The sequence below is a fragment of the Macrotis lagotis genome, chromosome 3, assembly GCF_037893015.1.
Source record: "Macrotis lagotis isolate mMagLag1 chromosome 3, bilby.v1.9.chrom.fasta, whole genome shotgun sequence".
Lineage (NCBI taxonomy): Eukaryota > Metazoa > Chordata > Mammalia > Peramelemorphia > Peramelidae > Macrotis > Macrotis lagotis.
The window spans coordinates 299,534,758-299,555,443 of record NC_133660.1 but is presented as its reverse complement, the minus strand read 5'-3'; the positions used below and the strand labels follow the sequence as shown (position 1 = coordinate 299,555,443).

At 32.8% G+C, this 20,686-nt stretch overlaps 1 protein-coding gene and 1 pseudogene across 1 annotated transcript; both read left to right on the top strand.

Moving 5' to 3' along the window:
• The first annotated feature begins 5,734 nt into the window (after positions 1-5,734).
• On the top strand, positions 5,735-6,679 carry LOC141519051 (olfactory receptor 5D18-like; annotated as a pseudogene).
• A 12,303-nt stretch (positions 6,680-18,982) lies between these two features.
• On the top strand, positions 18,983-19,927 carry LOC141519050 (olfactory receptor 5D13-like). Its single transcript, XM_074231519.1, has one exon. It carries the CDS (start codon positions 18,983-18,985, stop codon positions 19,925-19,927), a length of 945 nt encoding a protein of 314 aa, XP_074087620.1.
• The last annotated feature ends 759 nt before the right edge of the window (positions 19,928-20,686 follow it).

Below are 20,686 nucleotides of genomic sequence, written 5' to 3'. Positions count from 1 at the left end.
TATTTTAACAAGCTAGAGAAATTAATCACAAAATTCATCTGGAGTAGCAAAAGGTCAAGAACAAAAAAGGAACTGAAAAAAATGTAAAGGAAGGTGGTCTAGCTCAACCAAATCTAAAACAATACTATGAAGCAGCAGTCATCAAAATGGCCTGATAATGGTTAAGAAATAGAGCAATGGATCAGTGAATTAGTATAGATTCAAAAAAAATTATAGTAAAGGACTACAGTCATCTACTGTTTGACAAATCAAAAGACTTTAGCTTCTACAATAAAAACTCACTATTTGTCTAAAATTTTGGGGAAAACTGGAAAATAGTGTGGCTAAAAACTAAGCAAAGACACACATCTCACACACTATACAAGAATAAAGTTAAAGTAGGTGCAGAATTTTAACATAAAGTAGGACACCATACATCAATCAGCAGATCAAGAAATACTCTGTCTAATTTTTGGAAAGGGGAGAAATTGATGATCAAGCAAGAAATAGAGTACAATATAAATTGCAAAATGGATGATTTTGACTATATTACAAAAAAAGGTTTTACACTAATAAAATGAATGCTGTCAAAATTAGAAGGAAAACAAAGTTGGGAAACAATTTTCACAGCTGGAGTTCTGCTAAATGTCTCATTTCTAAAATATAAAGAGAATTACACCAAATTTGTAAGATTAGAAATCATTCCCCAATTGATAAATGGTCAAAGGATATGATCAGACTATTTTCAAATGAGGAAATTACAGCTATATTTAATCATATGAAAAAAATGTGCCAAATCATTGGCTGATTAGAGAAATGCAAATTAAAACAATTATGAGGTATCACTTCACACCTATCAGATTGGTTAAAATGAAAAAAAAAGCAAAAAAAGTCAATGTTGGAAAGGTTGTGGGAAGATTAGGGCATTAATGCATTGTTGGTGGAGTTGTGAACTGATCTAACCTTTCTGGAGAGCAATATGAAATTGTGATCAAAGAGAAATAAAACTGTTCATACCCTATGACTGAGCAATTCCAATACTAGTCCCATATCCAGAAGAAATCATAAAAAATGGGAAAAGTCCCACATGTTCCAAAATATTCATAGTAACTCTTTTTGTAATGGCAAAGAATTGGAACTTGAGGAGATGTCCATCAATTGTGGAATGTCTAAAGAAGTTATGGTACAAGAATATTATGGATTATTATTTTTAAAAGAAACCATAAGTGGTCAGTCTCCTAGAGAAGCATGGAATGAATTACAGAATTTGATGTTGAGCAAAAGTAAGCAGAACACTGAACATATTAACAACATTGTAAGTTGGTAAACCTTTATGGATGCAGCTCCTCTCAGTAGTTCAGAGAGCTAGGACAACCATATTACACTGACTATGAACAATGCTATCCCCATCCAGAGGAAGAAAAAGAAAACAAAACAAAATAAACAAAACAAAATTCTTCAGCATCTAAATGAACACTATATTCATTTTTTAAAATTTTCTCATGTATTTCTTTCCTATCTCACTGTTTTCTTTCTTTTCTCTTAATCCTAATTCCTCATGTCAAGAGTAATTAGTCTGTAAATAAGTTAAGACAATATGTATAATATGTACAAATGAACAATATTCACCTGACTTCACCACTGAGGTCTGGGGATGGGAGGTGCCTATGCAAGTGGATGAATTTTGAAAAACTTTCAAAATGTGTAATTGGAAAGAGAAAATAAAATATTAGTTAAAAAAGGATGATGCTGACCTTGCCTCATCCTAAATCAATGGATATTGAGGGTAAACTATTCTATTATGTGATCATTTTCATCTTATTGTACATCTTGAAATCATAGGAAAAATCTATGTAAATATTTGTGAAGGTGAGAAAAATTCTAATGTATGACAAATTTGATTTGTAGAAAATTCCATTCACTGATAATGACATAGCAAAGACTTTTTTAAAATTTTATTCTTTTTAGACCACATATGTAGGTTCAATAGAGAATCTCTAGGGATTGGGTCCCAAAAGTCTTAGAAGCAAAAGTAAGAACAGTAGCATAAGTACAATAATCAGATTTCAGATAGAGTAAGACATCTTTCTGACTAAGATTTGTTATAAGATGAAGAGAAGCACATTCTCCACCTTTAGAGGAAAAAAGGCTGGTTTTCTAATAAGGTATTCTAGTGGATTAATTTGTAGTTTGATCCTCACAGAGGGGTCAGGCAATCATGTAAATATGAATATAAAATATAGACAAAATAAGCTATCTATACGATGATTCTAGGAGAGTCTATATTCTTGTCAGTAGATCTATGTGGTAATTGCACATCAGATACTTTTATCTGATTTTTGTGGGTTTTTTTTGTTTTTCTGTTTCTTTTTTAATTGAATATTAGAAAATTATTTTCATAACTACCATGAAAGATGAATCAGAAAATACCTGTCAAAAAGGAGGGAGTGGGTGGACTTATCTGAAATTCCCATTCTACTCATCCTCATCATCATTTTCAACTCATCATTCATTTGACTACCATTTTTGTATAGGGAACCTAATTTTTATGACTCTTAGTAGTTATTAGAATCCAATTTCTAATGATTATTAGCAGTTTTAAGACAACATCTCTTCCCAGGAGAGGTTTTTAGTACATATGAAGTATGTACTAAAGTATATACAAAGTATGTACAAGTATATACAAACATCAAAACTAATAGCATTTAATCATTGTTAAAGGTCTACAGGCAACTACACCTACACTCAAGGCTACAGAAATTGAGAGGAATCAAAAATGCTTGTGGATGAAGACCATAGGATGGTCTGCAAAAGCTTGATTGAAGCAAGTTATATATGAAAGGCTATGCTTAATTTAATAGGGACCTAAAACAGGTAATCAAATTATTTCTATGAAGTATTCTAATGGAGTGAAAGGATATGTGTGTGATGGGGTGGTGGTGAATGAGTTAACTCTTTACTCTTTAAGAATTATCTGTCATATATTTTTATAAAAATGTATGAAGCTATATCAGTGAAGGTCCTTTACATGTGAAGCTCCTTTTATCTTCATAGATAACTCAATAATGATATTCTTTGATCCTAACCTATAATTATTCAGATTATTCTCTGAAAATAATAAATTTTAGAGCTCTCTCCTCAAAGATTTTCAGAGTAACATGAAATTATAAGACCTTAAAAAAAAGCAAGGTTGCCATTAATTTAAAAATTTGACAATATGGTAATTTTAAGTGATTAAGATATATTAATGCATTAGACATCTATAATGACCTCAATATGGATAAGGTTGAGGGATAAAATAAATCCTGAAGCAGGACACATATGAGAAGAGGATAATAATACCTTTTATGAATAGAGTAGTACCAGGAATCTAGGGAAAGAAATTACTGAGAATGAAATTTTCACTTGATGTCAAGCAGATTTTCTGAACAATCAAAGCTTATTAATACTGGAATAGAATGACTCTGTAGGTGATATTATTTGCATGTACCAATGACATTTTTCTTCCTCTTTCTTTTAACTCTTATTTTCACCAATTGTGTGTAGATTGATTCAACATGTAAAAAGACTATTAAAAAATAAGAAAAAAATCTCATTCCCTGGTGTCAAGGAGCTCATAACCAATGTGAGGGAGGTGAACTTCTACATACAAATTATAATATTAAGAATTAATACAAAATAAATAAGGTTCTAATGGTTGTGACAAAAATTGTCTTGCAACTTTTAGAGGAGAGATATATACAAGATGATCAATGGACAGAGAATGGTCAAAGAATGGTTGAAAGGTAGGGAAGAAAATTTAAGATTTTTTCAATTAGAAAAGCACAATGAGGTCACTGAGGCATGAAATAAAGTAAGAGCAAACATATGAAACCAAGAATATGCAATGTCTTGATGGCTTAAAGAATCTGGGCAAAAACTGGTGCAAGTTATAAAGACACAATTGAGATGTAAAAGTTGATCTCTTGGGAGCAAGTTTATTAAATGTTTGAAAGATAGGCTAAAACTTCTTTTAGTTGACTCAGTTTTGACTATAACTTGAAGGACAATATGAATTAAATATTTTTGAACATGAAACAGTGGAGGGAGTGACACTCAGTGCCAGAATTACAACTCCGTTGTTTAATTCCTGTGTGATCTTGGATGAATCATTTAACTTCTTGATCTTTCAGTCTCCTCTTGTATAAAATGAGGGACTGGACTAGATTGGACCATAAATTTTCAACCCCTCATTATGATAATAAACCTTAAACTTTTTGATATTTACTAAAGACAACTGGGCCTACAAATCCTTTGAAGTCACCAGAAATGTGGAAGAAATGGGTGAGACTGAAAAATAGTTTAAAATGTAGAAAGATGAATAGATATGAAGAAAGATTTTGGGTTTTTTTTGGGGGGGGAGCTTATCTAGTTTAGCACTGCCTAGCTTTTTAATTGTGTGTATGTGGGTTTTTTCTTCAATATCCTGTACCCACCCACAGACATATCTACATTTACATATTTTATACATTTATACATTAATAATGCATGCATAGGTATATATACATGCACATATATGTAATAAATCCTCTCTTGCTCCCCATTGGAATGGCCAAGAATAAGTCCCAGGCCAAATCCCACCCATTCTTTGGTTGGGACATGATTGACTTGGAGTGAATGTAAATGGCAATTATTTGCTTTTTGGTTGGAAATTCTGACTTTTTGACTAGGTAAAGGAGGTTATTCTTTGTCTTTTTCTTTCCCACCTAGCCTCAATTACGGAATGAGCTAAAATGGCCAAGATCTCCCACTGCATCCAGGGCCATCTTTAGTCATACTATCTATATCTGGCCACTGGACCTAGATGGTTCTCAAAGAGAAAGTGAGACTGGTGACCTTACACAACCTTCCCTCATTAAAATATAATTTACTTGTGCAACATAGCATCACACAATTTCATAAGCCCTTAATAGAAATAGTTTGAATTAAATGTCCTTGGACAACCTCAGATAAGAGGACTGAAAAAGAATGACTGAACAACACGGGGTAACTTGGTGCTGTTGGGACTATATCCCTGACTGGTAATTGAGAAGATCTTCCTCAGACATTTATAAGCTCTGGGCCTCTGGACAACTCACTTAACCCTTTTTGCTTTAGTTATTAATCCACAAAATGAACTGGCAGAGGAAATGGAAATCTGAGACAGTATCTTTGCCATTAAAATCCCAGGTAGGATTAGGAACATTCAGACATGAGTGCAAAGGAACTGATGCCCTCAGGTAACTCTCAAATTGTATAATATAAAGAGATAAAGAGCTCTTACACTCCTGAGAATGTGGTGAAAACACTTAACATGGCACAAGAACAAGAAGCTTGTCCTAGGGTTGACATTTGTTGTCTTTTACAGAAGGTCAGGAGAGGCTGCAAATATTTGAAAAAAATTGAAAACAAAAAAGACAGTTCTTTAAAATTTATGAAATGCAAGCTATTGGTCATAACAGTGCAGCAGAAACATGAAAAATAAAGGAAAATATTCTCTGAAGACAAATTTAGGTTCAGGAGATTAAAGAATGCATTAATGAACAAATCTAAGGTTGTTTACTCAATGAATAAAAAGGGGGAGAGAAAGATATAGATGTATGGATATTACATATGGAAATATTTTGAAATGGTAGAGACTGGTCTGGAAAATTGAATGCATTATTCCTGGATGAAAAGTGAAATTATTTCTGTTTTGCTTCCTCTGATCCATTTCTAATTTTCTCTAACAGGAATCATGCTGATCACTGACAAGAACCAGAGTTTTGAAGTAATGTTCATACTCTTAGGATTTTCTGATAACTCAGACCTTCAGGTGCCCCTCTTTCTTCTGTTCTTTACAATCTATTCAGTCACTGTGGTGGGAAATGTGGGCATGATTGTGATAATCAAGATCAATCCCAAACTCCACACACCCATGTACTTTTTTCTCAGTCATTTGTCCTTTGTGGATTTCTGTTACTCCACTGCAATTACACCAAAATTACTAGAAAATTTAGTTGTGGAAGACAGAAGCATCTCCATCAGGGGCTGCATCACACAGTTTTCCATATTAACAACCTGTGTGGCAACTGAGACAGTCTTATTGGCCATGATGGCCTATGACCGCTTTGTAGCTATCTGTTATCCTTTGCTATATACAATTTCCATGTCCCCAAAATTCTGTTCCCTATTAGTGATTGTATCATATTCATGGGGCATAGTTACTTCTAGTATTCTCACCTACTCAATTCTTTTATTGTCTTTCTGTGAGACAAAAATCATTAATAACTTTGTTTGTGAATATTCTGTCTTCCTCTCTGCTTCCTGTTCTGACAAATAATTCAGTGAGATGATTCTATTTATTTTTGCAAATCTCAGTGTATTTTGCACCCTCATCATTATCCTTTCATCTTATCTTTTTATTTTTGTCACAATTCTCAAAATGCATTCAGCCAGTGGGAGACATAAAGCTTTCTCCACTTGTGCCTCCCATCTGATTGCTGTTACCATCTTCTATGGAATCCTCCTCTTTCTCTATTGTATTCCTAATTCTATAAACACAGTCCTTATGATCAAAATAGCATGTGTTTTTTACACTGTAGTGACTCCCATGCTAAATCCTTTAATATACAGTCTAAGGAACCATGATGTGAAGGAAACATTTAGGAAATTGAAGGATTTTAAAATTGTTTATCAATAAGATTATTTATGTGGACTCTATGACTACAGGCTGAATTAAATTATTGATGATAATTAACTCTGTGTTCTATTCAGTTACTGCCTTCTCTGATGCTCACATCTGTAGTGTGAAAGGGAATGGGGAAAATTCTCAGGTAAATGAAGAGTGTTTGAAACGACAAATAATCATTGCCAGAAAAATCATTACAGTTTATTCCAAGATGTAACATCTATCTTGGAAACTATCGTAAAATTCTTGAGAGTTTATTAAAAAAATACTTGTTTTCTTTTTTGTCAGTGTTCACATTTCTCTTCTCATTGAGAACAAATAAACAAAAAATCAAGACGTTAACTAGCTGGATGAGCAGGTGATTTTTGGATGCCTACCAGACACAAGCATCTTGATGAGTGACATCATCCAGTGTTGTAAGACAATATGAGCCCCTAATACCTGGAACAAATCCACTGACAGAATTATTATAAAACCAAATTTCTTTCTACAGTGTTTAGTACAATTCTTATAACATAGTAAAGGCATAATTAGTATCGGTTAATGGACTCATTTGCAGTATGTAGACAAAGTTTCTTGACTCTCCTCTCTTTCCATATGAGCAACTCTATCTTACAAATTGGATTTCACTATATTTTTTGTCAAAATTCATTTTTATTATTAGCAAATAAACAATTACTCCAGCTTCAAGTTCTGTTGAAGTTGCTAATAAAAATGACTTTGGAATAATGAATATTTCTGTTTCTCTAAGGCATTTTAACAGTAACTTACAAAACATAGGATTATGCTCTATTTGCTTAAAGGTCTTTCAAAACTTTTATTTACAAGTCTCTTCTGTGAAACACAGGAAGAATTATGCTAAGGAAGAAGGGATAAATATATACATACATACATACATACACAGATGATACATAGATGCCTTTCAAGTCATGTTAAGAGAAGTTGAGAGACTTTCTAAGTTGTTCCACTTTCCATACTTTATAATTTTATGGCTGGGAATGAATTATAAAATGACAGCTAAAAATTCCAAGAGTCTTAACTTTGAAATCTTTTTTTAAAAAAGAATGTTGCTGACTTCCTGCTTAAAATATCCAGAATGGTCAATTAAAATTTCTGTTACATGAAGACTTGGCCAAGTCCACACATTTGATTGATACTTGACCAGAAAAATATTACAGGAAGAGGAGGGGATATAAGACAAAACCCACTGAAGTCAATGGCTATTTTGGGTAACTAATTAGAAATTCCTCTGAGGCATTACTTCTTATTTTGAAACCATGACTAAAAAGGAAATAAAGCAAGGAAAACAACTTTTTACCTTCAGAAACAGTTGACAAAGTTCAAAGTGTCTTCAAAAACCTTTATAATTCTCTAGCTGTGAGTAATGGCTAATGTAGTCATCCAAAAGCAATGCTGTGAGCCATGGGAATATTTTCTTATACAAATTCATAAATTCTGAATGAGTATTCATGGGATCTAATGACCCAGGATTTCTGCCTAACTGATGTCTGTCTGTCTGTCTCTCTCTCTCTCTCTTTTAAGAGAACTCTTTCTCTCCTTTTAAAGAGAAATCTATCTGTATCTTCATAGTATTTTCATCTATGTTACAATGTATTGTTATTGAGAAAGTAATGGTTATGAGGAAGCACTGAGAAAAATCTGTATTTAGTTAAAGGAACTGATTTATCTTACATCATTAAAGTTAAAAGGGACAGGTAGGTGGCACAGTGGATAGAGCACCAGCACTAGAGTCAGGAGGACCTGAGTTCAAATTTGGTCTCAGACACTTTATAATTACCTAGTTGTGTGACCATGGGCAAGTCACTTAAACCAATCGCCTTAAATGAATAAAAATTCAAAAAAAAGTTGAGGATGGAATCATAAAGATCTGAATTCAAATCCAAAGTCGGACACTTGCTAGTTATGTGACCCAGAGCAAGCATCTTAATTGCTATTTTACCTCAGTTCTTCACTTCTGAAAAACTACTCCCATATCTGTGCCAAGAAAGTCCCATGCACCAGCATTAAGATGATTGGAGATGGCCCTGGATATGAGGCAATCATGGTTAAATGACTTACTCAAGGTCCCACATCTAGTAAGTGTTGTGTCTGTTTTGAGTTTGAAAATCCTGTCCTCCTTAGACCTTTAAAGGTCTAAATATAGTCTTATCCTATGACCATTAGATAGATAGATTGTATCATGGAAACAATGAGCATGAACTTGGACAGACTTTGGGAGACTGTAGAGGATAGAAGGACCTGGTATGTTCTGGTTCCATGGATTTTCAAAGAGTAGTACATTACTGAATGACTGAACAACGAGGCTACTGAGATTCCACATCTGACTGAAGTCTTCAAAAAATGCAGACATAAGAAAGTATTTAGAAAATATTAATAAATAAAGAGTAAAGATTTGCTGTCCTACCATTTCCTCTTCTCTTGATTCTTCATTCCATTTTTATTCTGGGCATTTGTTATAAAACAGGGAAAGACACCTTGGAAAGTGGAGAGATACTCATATTTTGAGGCTGAAAGATCTGTGTTCAAATTCATTCTCCAAAGAATTCAATGGGGAGTCCTGACAAAGTCAATGAGCAAAAGGATCCTGAAACAATTCTCAAAGACTCCAAGATAAGAACTTCCTGGATAATCTTATAGAGATAGTTTCTATGTTCACATATTGACCTATCATAAAGTGATCAATAATTTCTGAGAATTTTGAAAGCTGACAATATAAGGTAGCTTGTGGAAAGGGAATATTGTTCAAAGCTTAAGAAAACAGAGAAATTGAGAATTTTCTAAACTATAGTTCAACAGAATTTTTATTTTCCTCAGCATCAGAGTATGTAGAAGAGAATTATATAGAAATGTTCTTTCCAAGAAGGTTGAAAATATAAATACTTGAAGAGGCAATATATTTGATAGAAGGATATTACTTTCTAGTATAAATTATAGAATTTGACATAAATGTGTTTTTGCAAGGAAGGGAAAACATGATCACGATAGAATCAAAGTCCTCCATAATGAAGTCATTTCCCCCTATTTCTTTCTAATGCCTTTGTGATTCTTTTTTCCCCCCTTCCCCTCTAGTGTTGATAGTTACTATAAAGAAACAAAAACAAATGATTTGATCTTGGGTTTTCTTTCAAGAGTTTCTCCTATTTTTGTTGTTACTGCTTTCCTAGTATTTTTAAAGAGCTGAAATAATGACAATATATATTTCTGGAAGGAACTTCAGAACACAGTCCATAAAATAATAAAACTGGAAAGGAACTTATGCATTTTCTAATTAAACCATTATTTTTTCAAATGACAAAAACAATGGCAGGGAAGGTTCCATGACTTATCTGAAGTCATATTTCTAGTAAATGAAAAATTTGAGAAATAATCTTAAATTTCTGCAAGTCAGATTGTATTTTTAAGAAGTTCTCTGAAAGGTTTAGATAAACTCACAAGCACAAGGAAAGTATATTGATTCCTGATTAAGTCACCAGAACTAATATATAATTTGAAGACTTATTTGTTTGAGATTACTAAGCATTATGAAAAAGTTGAAAAATTATGAATAATAAAATAATTTTTATTATTATACAAAAACTGAGAACAAATTCAAATAGACTTCTGAGAAACCAAAAAGTAATAAGGAGTAAAAGTGATAAATTTTGTGGCTATATCTCTAAGTACTCTGAGAGAGTCAGGTGACTTCCAACAAATATAATCTATTCTTACTCTTACAAAACAAGGGACCATATAATACAACCCTGAAACTACAGTAATCTCCTGGCTTAACAAACAGCTCAAAAATTCCCAGTTCCCTCTTTCTATATTTTTTTACACTCTCTCTGGTGCCAGTGATGAATTGGAATATACACCTCAGTATTATACCCCTGTTACCTCTCTTTGATACTGAGGGGAGGAGGGAAGTCAATAAAATTATCAGTAAGAATCACCTCCATTCAAATTGAGACATCTGTATTTCCTTTCCTATGTTTTGATCATAGTCAGAGGGTGCTATTTAAAAAAAAAATGACATATTTTGAGAAAATGTCAGAATAGGTCTGAAACTTCTAGGCTTTCCTAAATTCCTCCATAGACAAAAAAATCACCATGAAATGAATGCAAACCATGAAAAATAAAAGGGTAAAGTAGTTATCCTCCTAAGATATTTTGAAAGGACTAGAGAAAACTCCAGAGGGTGAAGTTTGGTTTGAGTGTAATCTAAATACCTCTAAGTCAACTCCATGATTCAAAAAACATCAGGTCCTGAAGGAAGCATAATAAACCTCAAAAAAATTTCACCTCAACTTTCACATCAATCATTGCCTTGAGAAATTTCATATTAGGATCTTTCACCTCACACATTTCATCTAAAGAACAACAGTTAGATGAATGAGGGAAAAGTGGAGTATTCCCTGATGTTTTGTCAAATCTGACCTAACAGTGCCAAGCAAATGTAATTCCTGTGGGCATGTGTGAGAGGGAACACATGCCTATTGATTGTGGTGCTATAGGGAGAAAGGACAGTTTGGGCATGGTGTGGTTAGGAAGAGTCCATGAGGTTGAACTCTTGGAGAAAATTCAGAAAACAATGGGAAGGACTTGAGGCCTAAAATAACAATACCCACATCTCAAAATTAAAACTTGTTAAAAATAATACTGAGCTGTTAAAAATAAAATAAAGAAAATTAAAAATAAAAATGAGTAAGCAAAGTGGAAAAAATGCAACCATTGAAAACTATTTAGTATAAAAGAAGATCTGGGTTCATATTCAGAATAAGACAGTAATGTAATAATACTACTACTACCCTAACCAATAAAGTCAACTAGTTAAAAGACCAAAAAGAATTCATGAAAGAAATTCAAAATTCAAATCAGAGAGAAAGAGAAAATTTGGAAAAAAATACTGAAAGCAATTTAATATGATTATGAAAAGAAAGTTAATCAATTAGAAAAGGAGATTCCAGGTGAAAAGGAACAAAATAACTCCTTGAAAACAAGAACCAGACAAGTAAAAAGTGAAATTCATTGACATTTAACACAAGGACATAATAAAAACCAAAAATCTGAAACATTTTATTAGGAAAAAAGTTTTGAAGAACAAGTCAAGGAGAGACTATCTAAAAACTGTTGGATTATCTGAAAGTTATAATTAAGAAAAGCAAATGGAAATAATATTATAAGAAATCATTAAGCAAAACTGCCCTGAAGCTTTAGAAAAAAGCAGAAAGAGAATGAATCCATCAGTCACCAACTGAAAGAGATCTTTGAAAATAAATTTATAGGAATGTCATAGTTAAGCTTCAAAATTCCTCGATTAAAGAGAAAATATCACAAGCAACAAGAAAAAAGTTAATACTGTGGGAAAACAAAGTAAATTTCATAATACCAAACAGCTACTACAGGAAAAGATTATAGGTCTTAGAAAATTACATTTTGAAGGGCAAAGGAACTGGGCTGCATGCAAGAATAACTTATCCAGCAAGGAAGTACAAGCCTGAATGAAAAAATAAAATGATGAACTCAATGTCTTTCAGATGTTTGTAATAAAAAAAAACAGAAGTCTATACAAAATTCAATATAAAAGATTCAGAAGAAACATAAGGATAACATTAAATACTCATTATATGCCCTAATTACTGTCAAAATATTTTCTTATAATATATGAAAATATTAGTATTAATAATAATTTATATTAAAAATAAAATTCTTAAACCTCTTATTACTAATCAGTTTGAAAGAAAGATTGAAGCTGAATTCTATATGATAAGATGATTCTTAAAAAATGAAACTGAGTAGGAAAAGATTAAAAAGATAAATCAGGGATAAATTTTAACACATTTTAGTTTATAACAAAACAGAATTAGTTTAAGATCAACATTTATTGATAGTTCTCTAAGTCAAGAATTATAATAGGAACTTGAGAGCCAAATCCCCTAAAACTGAGTCCTACACTGGAGTTCAAACAGATTGACCATTAGAGCATGGAATCTGAAATATTACCACTGTTTGTCCAATCAAAGAAGGGTACCTCCCCTCTTCAAAACAGTATGGGGCAGGTACAACCTAGGAAGAAGCAAGGACAACTCAGGATGGAGCAAGAGGAATTTCAAGAAGGGAGTGGAGGTGGGGGCTCAAGATTACAGACATTCCAGTTAAAACTGTATTTTATCAATTGTTCTAAAGATTTTTCAAAGAAATGGAAACAGTTGTAGGGGATCTTGATGGGAATTAGAAGGCAAGTCTTTTGTCTTTTTCCAATTGAGGGAGTGTTCTCTAAGCACCCTTTACATTTGCTAATGTTTGTCCTTCATTTTCAAAGAAGACTACAAAATCTATGAAGACTGGCTAAAGTGGAATTTTGGTAATATTTATTTAATTCACTATGACTTCTATTCAGTTACTCCCTTCTCTGGTGCTCACATTTGCAGTATGAAAGGCAGTCAGGAAAATTGTTAAGTAAATGAAGAAAGAGTTTCTGAAATAAGAAAAATCATTGCCAGAAAATCATTATAATGTACTCCAAGATATAGCATCTATCTCAGAACGTTTCATTAAAGTTCCCTGAAAATTTATTTAAAAATAAATAATAAATCTCCTGTTTGTTTGTTTGGTTTTTTTCTTGCCAATCTTCATATTTCCTCCACTCATAGAGAAGAAAGGAAAAGAAAAAGGAATTATTAGTTAGTTGGGCAAGCCAATGAACTTTGAATGCCTGCTAGAAATAAACATCTTAATGAATGACCATATGCAGAGTGAGAAGATAATAAGAGTCCTGGAGCACTTCAGTCAGCTAATAGAATTCTTATAAAGATAAATGTCACTGCAAAGTACTTAGTACAATTTTTGTAACATAGTAAAGGTTTTATAAGTGTAGCTTGATTGAGCCATTTGCGGTATGGAAACATTTCCTGGCTCTCTCCTCCTTCAATATGAACAACTCTATCTTAGAAATTGACTTCTAATATATCTTTTTTGACAAAATTCATTTTTTAAAAAAAATAAGCAATACTCTTTCAAATTCTGTTGAAGTTTCTATTTTAAAAAGTGTTTAAAGTAATGAAAGTTCCTGCTTCACTGAAACATGGTAACAATATCTAAAAAAACAAAGTTTTGTTAAAGTTCTTTGATAACTTTCATTTATAAATCACTTCTGTTAAACTGAGGAAGAACTAGACTAAAAGACAAATTATCTTCCAAAATATTCAAAGAAGCTCTTTTTTTGAATTGGCAAATAATTAGAAATTGAGGGGATACCCATCAATTGGTGAATGGATGAACAAATTATGGTATATGAATGTCATGGGATACTATTTGTTCTATAAGAAACCATGAATGGTCAGACTCTAGAGAAGCATGGAAAGAACTACAGAATCTGCTGATAAGTGAAGGGGTCAGAGCCAAGAGAACATTCTACACATTAACAACAACATAGTGAGTTGATAATCAACCTTGATTGATGCAGCTCCTTGCAGTAGTTCAGAGAGATTCTATCTCCATCCAGAGGAAGAAAAACAAAACAAAACAAAAATCTTCAGAATGTGATGTATGACACATTCTTTTAAAAATATCCTCTTATGTATTCCTTTCTATCCCATGATTTTCATTCTTTTTCCTTAATCCTAAATCCTCATAAGAAAAATGAATAATCTGTAAACATATATTAACACAAATGTGTATGTACTATCTTCACCTGACTGTTCGTCCGTGAGGGGGGGAGGGTGGAAGGAAATCATGTCACTCAAAAATATATCCATATGCATATGGATGTATGTTGTTATACTTTCATAAATGTATCTGGAAAAATTAAAAATCAATTTTAAAAAAGGCCAAAAAAAAAGAAAAATGGAAAAGGAGATGCAAAAGCAAACTAAAGAAAATGATTCCTTGAAAAATAGAATTGGTTTTAAAATTTGATTTAAAAAAACTAGGTTTATACTAGGGTTATCATCACATTAAGCATGGAGGAAATGAAGTATCAAAGGCAATACATATGGAGAACATGTCTAGTTTTGAGGATAACATTATGAGTTCAGGAGTGTTAGTGTGCAGTGATCACAGCAGCAGCATCTTGCCTGAGGGTTGGGAGACTTTGCATCATCAAAAGTTGTAATTATTCTGGGACATAGAGTGAGATAGAAATTCTGCATCTCAAAACCCACTCTTTACAATGTCTTTACTGGCTGTTGCAAAGTGAAATCAGAAATACTTAATAAGTTGTCTGAATAAGCTTTTATGAAGGTGATGCTGGGCTATACCCAAATCTCTGAGGATAAAATATTTAATTATGTGAAAAAGTGTATCTAATTGTACATTGTATGAACTTAAGGAAAATCGATGTTAATATATGTGAAGATGGGAAAGATTCTGATATATGACAAATTTGATCTTTAGAAAATTCCATTCACTGACAGTGACAAGGTAGAGTCATTTTTTAAATTACTTGTTTTAAGACATAAGGTCAGTAGAGAATCTCAGGGGCATGAGTCCCAATGGTCTTGGAAGCAAATGTAAGAACTTTAGCTTGAGTGTAATACTCAGTTTACAGATAGACTAGGTCATTTTTCTAACTTAGCTTTATAGTAGAATGAAGAGAAATCCATTCTCCTTGTCCAGTTAGTGAAAAAAAAGACTGATTTTTCTATTGATAAAGCATACCAGTGGATTAATTCTTAGTTTGATCCTTATAAAGGAGTAAAGCAATCATCTCAGCATGAAATCAAAATATAGACAAAATATGCTCTCTATGCAATGAATCTAGAAAATTATGTATCCAGGAGAGGCTACAGTCTGGTGAGTAAATATGTCTGTTAATTTCATATCACAAACTTTTTTTGTTGTTTTTGTCTTTTGGGGTTTTTTTTGTTTCTTAGTTTTTTTACTAGAAGTCAGAAAATTATTTTCATAAGTTCTGTGAAACATGACTCATAAAGGAACTGTCAAAAAGGGGAGAATGGGTGGGCTTAACTGATACGCCCATCCTCTCTTCTTCCTCAGCATTTTGATCATTCTCTTTTTGGTTACCATTTTTATGCAGGGAACCTGATTTCTATTGACTCTTGGAAGATATAAGAACCTAATTTTGAATGACTATTAAAAGGTTTAAGGCAATGTCTCTTCTTATCAGAGATTTTCAGTACATCTAAAATGAGAGAGGTATGTAAAAAGATCAAAATTAATAGCAATAATAATTGTTAAAGGTCTACTGGCAACAACAATCAAGGCTACAGAAATTGAGAGGAACAACAAATGCCTGTGATTTAGGAGCATAGAATTGTCTACAAAACTTAAAATAGAGCAAGCTATGTATGAAAAACTACACTTCATTTAATAGGAATCCAAAAGAAGTCATCAAATTCTTCCTGTGATATACTCTACCTGAGTGAAAAGATGGGGGGCCAGTGAGTGATAAGTGATTTAAACTCTCTGCTCCTCAAGAATTACCTGAAGCCATAAATTTAAAAAAAAAAGGTAAGAAGTTGTATCAGTAGAACTCTTTTACATGTCTGAACCTCTTTTTATCTATGGAATCAAAGATTCATTCCAAGTCTCCAAATCGATCATTTCATCTATAATTCAGTAATGATATTCTTTGATGCTAAATAATAATTATTCAGATAATACTCTGAAAATAATTAATTTTAAGTTCTCTCCTGAAAGATTTTCAGAGTAACAAGTAATTATAAAACCTAACACAAGGTTGCAATCAAATTAATTATTTGAAAATATAGCAATGGTTTGATTGATTGAGATAGATATATGTATTAGAATTCTATAGTGACCTCAGTATGGACAAGTATGAGTGACACAATAATGAGATATAGTTGAAAAGGGGAGAATCATGACTTTCCTGAATAGAGTAGTAATAAAAGTCCTGGGGGGTAAATTACTAAAAGGGAAATTTACGCTTGATGTCAAACAAATTTTCGGAACAATTTAAACTTATTAAAAGTGGAATAGACTGACTCTGTAGATGGCATGACCTGCAGGTTCCAATGATATTTCTCTTTCTCTTCCATTTAATACTTATTTTCATCTATAGTTTGCTTATTTTTTACCTCTTTAAAAGACTTTAGCTATTAAAAATAAAAAAGAAAACAAAAAAAGAAAAAACCCTCATTCTCTGATGTGAAAGAGCTCATAATCAATGTGAGGGAGGTGAAATTCTGCATATAAATTTTCATATCCATATTAAAAATAAAAATCTAATGATTGTGACAAAAAATTGCCTTACAGTTTTGAGAGGAGAGATATACAGCAATGTTCAATGGATAGAGAATGGAAAAGTAGGAAAGATAATTTAAGATTTTAGATTGTACAATTAGAAAAACAGAAAGAGGTTACTGAGACATGGAATATGGTAGCAGCAAAGGTATGAAACAAAGAGTATATATTGTCTTAATGATATAAAGAATGGACACTTTAGACCAAAATTGACGCAAGCAATAGAGATATATTTGGGATAGAAAAATCAGAGTTTGAGGGAGCAAGTTTATTGAAAGATCTGAATGATAGACTACAAGTTTTATTAGTCTATTTGCTTTTACCAATAACTTAAAGCACAATTATTACCATTTTTCAATTCAATATTTTTGGAGATGAGACATAGTGTAGGCCATCTGGGTTATGCCAGGATCACAACCTTGTTATTTAATTTCTGTGTGATCTTGGATGAATCATTTAACCTCTTAAAGCCTCAGACTCCTTTTTTTTACAAAATGAGAGATTGCACTAGATTGACCTATAAATTGTTGACTCTTTTTTATGACAATAAATCATAAACTTATGAGTGTATTAAAGATCACTACACCTACAATCCTTAGAAGTCACCAGAAATATGAAAGAAAAGGGTGAGATTTTAAAATAGTTAAAAATGTAGAAAAATGTTTATATATTAAGAAACATTTTTGGAGTGCTGTCTAGTTTAGGGCTGTCCACCTTTTTGGTTTTTTTTCCTGTTTGTTTTCCTTCAATACTCTATATCCACACATAGACATACATACATACATACATACATACATGCATGCATGCATACATATACACATTCTAACCCTTCCTCTCTTTCAATGGCCAACAATAGATCCCAGACCAAATCCCATTTGTTCATTTTCTTGGGCTATGATTGACTTGGAGTGAATGTAAATAGCAATTGTTTCTTTTTGGTTAGAAACTCTGATATTCTTCCCTGCCTATTTTTGATTATTTTGTCTAGGTAAAAGAGGCTTATTTCTTTCTCATCTAGCCGCAGTTACTGAATAGGTGTTGCTCAGTCAAACTCAGATCTGCTAAAGACTAGGTTAGAAAGACCAATATCTCTCTCTGCATCCAGGGCCATCTCCTTATCTTGATCTATATCTGGATTCTGGAACTGTCTTTACACAGCCTTCTTTCCCTTAAATCCAATTTACATGAATGCCATGGCATCACCTCCCTGATGTCATGGTTCTATTTGGGAACACAAGACAAAAAAACAGTAAGACCTTGATGAGAGTTTGACTTAAATGGTCTCGGACAACTCATTTAGCCACCTAGGGCTTCGGGTAATAAAATTGAAGAAAAATGTTCAAGGAGTAATTAGGTGGTAGTGGGGATAGATCCCTTCCTGGGAACTGTGAAGGTCAGTGTCAGACATTTGCAAGCAACGCACTTAACCCTATCTGCCTTAGTTTCTAATGTGCAAAATGAACTGGAGAAGGAAATGTAAATCCCTTCCAATATATTTGCCAAGAGAGCCACAGGTAGGATCAGGAACATTTGGACATGACTGCAAAGGAACTGAAAACTTCAGGTAAGTCTCTAATTGCATATTTAAAGAGCTCTTATATTGCAATGAGCAATCATTCTTTCTCTATCAATGCATCGATTGATCATACATGAGGATATAGTGAAAGCACTTGACATGGCCCAAGAAATGGTAGGTTGTGCTAGGCCTGCCACATTGTTGTCTTTTACAATAACTTCAGGAAAAGAAGCAACTATTTGAAAACTAAAAAAGGTGACGAATTGATAAAATATAGGAAATGTCAACTATTGGTCATAGCATTGCATCAGAAACATGAAAATAAAGGAAAAAATATCCTCAGAAGATAAACTGAGGTTCAGGGGATTAAAGAATATATTAGTGAACAAGTTTAAAGATGTACAATAAATGAATGAAGAGGGAGCGGGAAAGATGTAGATCGATCAAAGCAGCATACAAAAATATTATGAAATGGTAGATATTGGTCTGGAAAATTGAACAGTTATTTCTTGATGAAAAGTACTATTATTTCTCTTTTGCATCTCATGATTTATTTCTAATTTTCTCCAACAGGAATCATGCTGAACACTGACAAAAATCAGAGTACTGCAGCTATGTTCATACTCTTAGGATTTTCTGATAACCCAAAGCTCCAGGTACCCCTCTTTCTACTGTTCCTCATCATCTATGCAGTCTCTTTGGTGGGGAATCTGGGCATGATTATGATCATTAATATCAATCCCAAACTCCACACCCCCATGTACTTTTTCCTCAGTCATTTGTCCTTTGTGGATTTCTGTTACTCCACCATAACTACCCCAAAATTACTAGAAAACTTAGTTGTAGAAGACAGAAGCATCTCCGTCAAGGGTTGCATCACACAGTTTTCTTTTGCAGTCACCTGTGTGGCAACTGAGACAGTCATGTTGGCTGTGATGGCCTATGACCGCTTTGTAGCTATATGTTATCCTTTGCTATATACAGTCTCCATGTCCCCAAAACTCTGCTCCCTGCTAGTAATTGTGGCATATTTATGGGGCATAATTACTTCTCTTTTTCTCACCTACTCCATTCTTATATTGTCTTTTTGTGAAACCAAAATCATTGATAACTTTATATGTGAATATTCTGTCTTTCTCTCTGCTTCCTGTTCTGATAAACATTTCAGTGAGATATTAATTGTTATCTTTTCAAATCTCAGTGTATTTTGCACCCTTATCATTATACTTTCATCTTATATTTTTATTTTTGTCATGATCCTCAAAATGCATTCAGCCAGTGGGAGATATAAAGCTTTCTCCACTTGTATGTCCCACCTAACTGCTGTTACCATCTTCTATGGGACCATCCTCTTTCTCTATTGTATTCCCAATTCTAAAAACTCCACCCTCGTAGTCAAAATAGGATCTGTTTTTTATACTGTAGTGACTCCTATGCTAAATCCCTTAATATACAGTCTAAGGAACAATGATGTGAAGGAAGCCTTTAGGAAATTGAAGGATTTCAAAATTGTTTATCAATAAAATAATTTATATGAATTCTATGCCTACTGCCCGAACTACATTAATTAACTCTGAGTCCTATTCACTTACTCCTTTCTCTGATACTCACACCTGCAGTGTGAATGGAAGTCAGGAAAATTCCTAGGTAAATGAAGAAATTGTCATTGAAATGAGAAAAATCACTTCCAGAAAATCATTACATTATGCTCCAAGATGTAGCATTTGTCTCAGAAACTTTCATCAAAATTCCTTGACAATTTATTTTAAAAATTAAATCTACTGATTTTGCAAGAATGAATACCATTTCTCTTTAATCTTCACATTTCCTCTACTCATAGAGAAGAAAGAAACAAAAAGGAAGGTGTTAGCTAGTTGGTGAAACAGGTGATTTTTGGATGCCTACCAGAAAGAAATATCGTGATTACCTTATCTTGTGTTGGAAGATACTATGAATTCGCAGTATCTGGAGTAATTCAGTTCACTGATAGAATTGTTATAAAACCAAATTTTTTTATGCAAAGTGCTTAGTACAATTCTTGTATCATAGCAAAAATTTAATTAGTGTTGGTTGCCTGATTCATTTGCAATATGCAGTGTGCAGTTTGTTGGATCGCCTCTCATTCAATGTGAGCAACTGTTTTAAAAATCAGCTTTCAATAAATCTTTTGGTCAAAATTCATTTTTATTACTATAGAATAAGAGTTACTCCAGTTTCAAGTTCTCTTGATATTACTTATAAAAAAGACTTTAAAATAATAAATGTTCCTCTATCACTGAAAC